We start from the raw sequence: 7,766 nt of genomic DNA on the forward strand, positions 1-7,766 counted from the left end.
ATCCCAATTTCTCTATTCTCTTTTTAGTTTTAGTTTAAACTAAATAATTAACAAAGTGTTTGTTTGTCTCCTTAAATGAATTTTTTAAGCTAAACTTTGACTAGAAGATAAGTTACTGATAAAAGATATAAGTTTATTTCTTTTTGTTGTCAAAAGTTAGAATTTTTAAATCTTACAATCTATATATATAAGTACCGGACGTCTGTCTGTCTGTCTGACCGCGAACTACTCATTCGTTAGTGGACCGAATTTTTATCAAGGGTACATGAAATAGGGGTAGAATTTTCCGGGGAGTGCCATAAAGTGTATAGTTTTTCGTTGCCGATTTTCTGGAAACCGGTTTTTTTAATTCTCCAATTTTTCGGGAAATAATTGACCGAATCTCAAAAAATTGTGTATGAAGTAAGGGTAGAATTTCCCGGGAAATGCCACAAAGTATATAGTTTTTTGTTACCAATTTTTTGGAAACTGGTATCAGAAATTTTTACAATTTTTCTGGAAATAATTGACCGAATCTTAAAGATTTATAGATCAAACAGGGATAGAATTTTCCGAGGAGTACTATAAAGTGTATAATTTTTCATTACCGATCTTTTTGGAAGCCGGTACCGAAATTTTTTCAATTTTTAAGGAAATAATTGACCGAATCTTAAAGAATTATGTATGAAATAGGAGTAGAAAGAACTAAAGAATGTAATAGAATTAGAAAAATTGCTAATAGTAAAGGGGTTTCCGATTTCTGTTAAAAAAAAATGTATGTGATTGCTCCAATTTTCGCAAACTTTGAGATATCAAGCTGAATATTTTTTATGGATAATTTTTATGGATAATTTTTTGATACCGATTTTTTGGAAGCCGGTATTAGAAATTTTTCCAATTTTTCGGGAAATAATTGACCGTATCTCGAAGAATTATATATGAAACAAGGGTAGAACTTTCCGGAAAGTGCTATAAAGTGTATAATTTTTTGTTGCCGATCTTTTTGGAAGCCGGTTACGAAATTTATCCAATTTTTCGGGAATTAATTGATTGAATCTTAAAAAATTGTATATAAAGTAAGGGTAGAAAAAAAAGAACTAAAAAATGTAATAGAATTAGAAAAATTGCTAATAATAAAGAAGTTTACAATTTTTGTTTAAAAAAATGTACGTAATTACTCTAATTTTCGCAAATTTTGAGATATCAAGCTAAATTTTTTTGATAATTTTTTTTATTTTTATTTTTACTTTTTTGTTACCGATTTTTTGGAAACCGGTTTTATAAAAATCGGTTATGAAAACTACTATAATATAAAACCCGACTGTTTGTCTGTCTGTCCACGAACTCATTTGTTAATGGACCGAATCTTGAAAAATTATATATGAAGGGGTAGAATTTTTCGGGGATTGCCATAAAGTGTATAATTTTTTGTCACCAATTTTTCTAAAATTTTTTAAATTTTTTGAGAAATAATTGTTCAAATCTTAAACATTTATATATGAAATAGAGATAGAAAAAACTAAAAAATGTAATTAAATTAGAAAAATTGTTAATATTAAAAGAGTTGCCGATTTCTGTTTAAAAAAAGTGTACGTGATTGTATTGTACGTATAAGTGTACGTATTGTTCCAATTTCCGCAAACTTTGAGATATTAAACTGAATTTTTTTATGGATAATTTTTTGTTACCAATTTTTTGGAAACCAGTTTGGAAATTATTCAAATTTCGAGAAATAATAAGTATTAATTAACCCATTTTCTTGAAATCAGTACCAAAATTTGTTTTAATTTTTGGAGGATAAGTTTAATTTTTCATTAATGAATAATTTTGTATTAATGAATCGATTTTCTTAAAACCAGTGCCAAAATTTTTCTAATTTTTTGTTGATGATTTTGATGAAATTGGTACCAAAAGATTACTAATTTTATGGAAATGGCTATTATGGAGTTGAAAATTGGGTTTTATGGGGTTCTGTTGGTGCTCTTAATTAATGAGTGAGTTTGGGGAGAAAGGAATAGATTTTGAGCCCGCGCGAAGCGCGGGTGAAAAATCTAGTAAAATATAAGCTTCCTCAATAGAAGAGCTTTATCAGTGAGCAAAATATAAATAAAATAATGATGCAATATATAAATTTCTAATTTGCACATTTTAAAATGATGAAGAAGCAATATGCAAGTTTCTAATTTGTACACTTTTTTATATTAATAATAATAACTAATTTTTCAGATTATATATATTAAATAATATAAATGTAATAAAAACAATAGGAAATGATTTTATGCAAAAATTTGCTGGTTAAAGTTGCTGCGTTAAGTAATCAATACATTCATATGTAAATTTAACACATGTTTGCTTTGTTAACTGAACTTAATAAATATAAAATATAAAAAAGGCAACATTATATATACATATATAACGGTTGATATATTGATTTATCGCGATTATTCGCCATTTTGCTTTTAATTACCAAATAAGAGATTAATGTTCTTTTTACATGCTATTAAATAAGCGACATATAAACAAAAAAAAATGTATTACGAGCAAAGTTCGCATAATATACAATATCGACATTGCCAGGTTATGTATAATATACATAGACCCATATTCTCAACTCTTTTTTATCGATAAAAGCGCGCATTTATTTCTGAAATGTTATAGTTACATATATTATAGCATCTTAAAAATAAAAGCGTACTTTTTTATCGCTAAAAGAAAATTAAGAATATGGGTCATAATATATAAATACGTGATCGTCACCATGCGAAGTTCACCCGTAACATATTAATAGTACATTAATAGAAGCTTTTCATTTACATCAAAACTCAGATAATTCTCATTTGTAACAGATAATTCTCATTCTGTCTTTATTATTCATTAATTGCCAAAAAGGATAGAACGACGTTACAAGTGAGAATTATCTGAGTTTTGATGTAAATAGAAAACACTTAATATATATTACACACAATATAATATACGTACATTACTTTTATTTGTGATGCTATTTTTGGTAAATGTGCAGAATAGTGGCCTCTTCACCGATTTCGTTGAAAGGCTTAATCAACGCGTTTTTGCGTGAAACGAAAAAATCTGGCAGAAAAAAGCGTCGCTCTGCCCCGCAAAGCGAGATATTAACAGTTAAAGTTGACGAATTTGACGACTATCAGATTATAAGACCTGTCATACCGACAAGATGTAGCAACTACGAACCATAGAGATATAAGAATAGAGTACGCAAACGAGCTGAAAAAGCGATAGAGGAATAGAAAGAAAGCGCTGCATATGGGCCCCTGCTGTCTTTGTCTATGCGCGCATGTGCAGTTCATGGAAGATTACATATCGATGGTTAAGCGGGGAGCACACACTTAATCATGTATTAATGTGGAACGTGGAAAGTGAAAAATTTTATATGACTATCTCTTTCTATTTAACATCAATAGAAAGAAAGATTTTTCATTTTTCACATTTCCACCCTAGGGGAAAAGATTCGTGATTGACCCCCTCTGCATAACGCATAATGCGTAAGCATAAGAAAATTGATTGGTTCATACACATGTGCATAAGAAAATAAAAAGTCTATCCAGACAAACTTGCATAGGTACATAACCATATGCATAAAGAAACGGATTGGTCTATTTCCTTATGCACATGCATATGGACCAATCAAATCTCATATGCTTATGTTTATGCGCTATGCAAGTTCGTCTGGATTAACCTAAAGCGCGGAACACACATTTCTGCATAACGCATAATACGTAAGCATAAGAAAACTGATTGGTCTATTTCCTTATGCACATGTGTATGGACCAATCAATTTTCTTATGCTTAAGGCCATCGCACACAAAATGCATAGCTTAGCATAAGCATAACATAAGACCGCTAAACCAATGAGCATCCAGCATAAAGTCGCCATATTGATTTACATAAGATGCTCATTGGTCCAGCGGTCTTATGCTACGTTTATGCTAAACTATGCATTTTGTGTGCGATGGCCTTTACGGATTATGCGTTATGCAGAAGTGTGTGCTCCCCGCTTAAACCAATCAATTTTCTTATGCTTACGCATTATGCGTTATACAGAAGTGTGTGCTCCCCGCTTTATGCTTATTTCATTTTTGCACAAATCTTTGAAATATATTGTATACATTTTTAAATTTCAATATATGCAATTAAGTTTTGCAACAGAGGATTAAATGGATGTTGGATAAAATGATTTAATAAAATAATCTTTTGAAATATACAGTATTTTTCAAGTAAATAAATTATATTCCATACGCTTACAGTAATAATATGTAGATATTTACATCATTTTGTCGTAATTATTTGACATACGTTTGGTTTCTCCCGCTAGGACCGAAGATGTATAGTGTATGTGGCGTAAACTATAGATTGCCAATACTAAAAATCTATAGTGTACGTCACGTTAACTATAGATTCCCAGTTTCCAGCGGGATCAATCGAACCTTGGCCCAAAGATATATAGTTTCGGGTGATCTTTTTTTCTATATAAATTTAAACAAATTAGTCGTTATAATGCAGACAAAAAAACTTTTCCAAGAAGGCAAACGTATAACTTTACAACTTAATGTGCCACGTTGATTTTTACGCGCAGACTGTGAAGAAGTTGTGGAATTTGTAAAAGTGCAGCAACCACACACAAGTCATAAGAACTTTTAACGTTGCAGTCCTTTGATTTATCTTATACTGATTTCGAGTTCGGTTAAATACATTTGCTGTTATAAACACCTTCAACACTTGCATGCATTGCAATTTTATATATTATTTATATAAAGATGCGATGCATGCAAGTGAAATATTTATAACAGCAAGTGCATTCATTTCTGTGCAAAACACGTATCATGATGTTCATTTTTTACAGAGAAATCAACAAATCTGTTGTATATTAAAATTAATGAGCGGTAGTGTATATAAAAAACTAATATATAAAAAATATATTTGCAATATAATAAATATTTTTATATTTCTATCCCTATATTTTTCTTTCGTCTTAAAATACTTTTTACTTTTTTATAAACAGCTTAAGGTATCGATACGATAAATAATACTATAAAAGCTACATTTGAATGGAACGGTAATAATTTACACATCCTACCTCATAATAGCGTAATAAATGTAAACGATTCATAGGAATAAATGTGATAGTATTTATGAAATAAAATTAAGTATGAAATATACATTTAAGAAATATTACATTAATAATTATATTATCTTACGCCTTATTAACATTCCATACAGGCGAAGGAAATAGATGCTATGATATACAGGATACCTTTAAACAATTGTTTCATTTTCTAACATTTTTCAGATATATTGTAATATAATCGTATAATCGTCATATTTTTTTACACAGGAATACTAACGCAAAATAATTCGGACATTGTCACTACTAAAATTAAAAAATCAGATGAAAGGTTAAGTAATGTACATATTTTTAATTCACATATCTCTCATTTACTACCGATCATCAATTCACAATGATACATTTGCAACGAAATAGATACGCCAATACCCAAAACAATATTATATCTGTAATCTAAACACAAGTTTTTATATTCTGGAAACGATACAAATGTCTTAAAATACTTTTTACTTGTTTCTAAGCAGCATAAAATATCGATACTATCCGAATAGTATAAAAGCTACATTTGGATGGAACGATAACAATTTAGACACCCTACCTCTATAATTATGTTAAAATCGTCAGATATACTGTAATATAATCGTCATATTTTTTTACACAGAAATACTAACGCAAATTATTCGGACATTTTCACTAAAAAATTAGATGAAGATATTTTGTAATCATACAAAGATACTGTTTAGTTAATGTACACATCTTTTTAATTCACATATCTCTCATTTACTACCGATCATCATTTCATAATGATGCATTTGCAACGAAATAGATACGTCAGCAACATTCCAAACCATCGACTGGAAAAAGCATTCTTCTTGGTCTATTCGTTGTGACGGATAAAATCGTATAATTTCAGCACTCAGCAGTGGATTCACTTCAATTGATACGATTTTAAGACAGAGCTCAATTCAAAGAATCCTCGTTGTTACTAAATATGCTTACAAAGCCTGTGAATAGCGCTAATTTCCCTGCCATGCGCATATCTTTCTTTTTCGTGGCTGTATCCTGATTAAGCATCATCTTGTCCGTAATATGCTTATAAACTTTTCCATTCAGCATTAACATAAAAAAGCCGTCGTACCATCTGAAATCGTTATATATAATTGTCTTGGTATTATAATTAATTTTATAATAAGTGTTTCCTCTCCGATAGCATAAACAAAATTAATTTTAGGAAATCTAAATTATTTTATCTTTTTCTGAAAGTAGAATAAACAACGAAACTAAAAATCAAGTTCTTTTCAAATAATAAACAACTTGAATAAATTATAATTAATGTTTATAAGAACAATTTTATATTACTATTAAAAGAAATGTTTAGAGCACTGATTACACTTACATTTTCTGGTTAGCGCTTATTTTATGACATGTTGTATTTTCCAAATTTTACTTCCAAAACACAGAAAATACCTTTCAGCCTGTGATGACACCACGTATACGCCAACGAACCTGTACGGTATCGTTTTCAGAATGCATTGTGATCTTTAGGATGTCAAGCTTGACGTGTGCAAACTTCATATGACCAATGAACCTTAATAGTATCAATTGCTTCGCATAACTCACAAGTCCCCTGCAATATTTTTTAAGCATATTATGAGAAAGTGGAAATACTTAATGCTAAAAACTATCAATTGCTTTGAATACTTAATCAAATTAATTTTCGTTACTTCTCTAATATTGTTGATAAAAATTATGTCATAATAATAGATAATAGGGACTCAATTCACAGATATTTTAGCATACAATACAAATTGCGCTACAGAACACTTTCTCGTTCTTTTCAACTTTTAAAATTTACAAGAAAGCATATACGTACATACATGTGCAATTTTGGATACACCTTCCTTCTTAACGATCTCTTCGGTATCAGCTCCCTGCGGTCAATATATAGCGGCAAAATTGTATACCATATAGTTGAATATAAAATGTTCCTGCGTGAGAAAACGAGAGAAAAGAAGGACATTTATAATAGGTAATGACACGCGATACGAACCACGCAATAGTGTTAATTCGGGATTGAAGGAGAAAAGAGGGGGTAAAGGAGAAGAGATTCTTACAATTAGAGGCACTCTGTAGCAACTCGTATTATCTAGCACAGGAGGACCTCTTGTGCTAGACAATTATTCCTCAACAGTGTCTGAGAATTATTATATTTTGAAGACGCGAGATTGTACATTCAAAGCATCTAAGTTAACGAAAGTGAAGTACAATATAAACATTCTTCGGAGAAATCTTTTTTACGCGATAGTGCCTGTCACACGTGCATACAAATACAGATCACTTTCTCGTTCTCTTAACTTTTACAACTTTTACAAGACAACATATATACGTACGTGTGCGATTTTGGATACACCTTCCTTTTGAAAGATCTCCTCGGCATCAGCTCCCTGCCGTCAATATATATTTCACTATCACTATCATCTATCACGCGGCAATGGTTACGACTCTGTCACTGTCACCATCTATTTTTAGGTTACCGCTGTATTCCAACATAGATCGGTCTTTCTTAACAGCTTCATGCGTCTGTGATTGAGAAAGAAATCTGATAAGCTCTGTATACCAGCTCAATATAAGCAACATATACATGTAAGATATCGACGGCGCGGATGTACGCGCCTGTAGCTACGAATGA

The 7,766-nt window shown here is 30.5% G+C and overlaps 1 protein-coding gene across 2 annotated transcripts; it reads right to left on the reverse strand.

Annotated features, from left to right (window-relative positions):
• Nucleotides 1-5,744: 5,744 nt before the first annotated feature.
• Nucleotides 5,745-7,679, reverse strand: LOC112465327. 2 transcript variants are annotated; one of them, XM_025032836.1, is made up of 4 exons: nucleotides 7,468-7,678; nucleotides 6,955-7,065; nucleotides 6,474-6,704; nucleotides 5,745-6,218 (listed from the first exon to the last, which is right to left on the reverse strand). In XM_025032836.1, exons 1-3 carry the CDS (start codon nucleotides 7,512-7,514, stop codon nucleotides 6,548-6,550), a joined length of 315 nt encoding a protein of 104 aa, XP_024888604.1. In that variant the 5' UTR covers nucleotides 7,515-7,678; the 3' UTR covers nucleotides 5,745-6,218; nucleotides 6,474-6,547. The 2 variants fall into 2 exon arrangements, 1 of the variants encoding a protein (XP_024888604.1); XR_003042007.1 differs by having other exon boundaries at nucleotides 5,746-6,218; nucleotides 6,951-7,065; nucleotides 7,468-7,679.
• Nucleotides 7,680-7,766: the final 87 nt, after the last annotated feature.

The sequence above is a fragment of the Temnothorax curvispinosus genome, unplaced genomic scaffold (genome assembly GCF_003070985.1).
Source record: "Temnothorax curvispinosus isolate PA1 unplaced genomic scaffold, ASM307098v1 QBEX01015095.1, whole genome shotgun sequence".
Classification (NCBI taxonomy): domain Eukaryota; kingdom Metazoa; phylum Arthropoda; class Insecta; order Hymenoptera; family Formicidae; genus Temnothorax; species Temnothorax curvispinosus.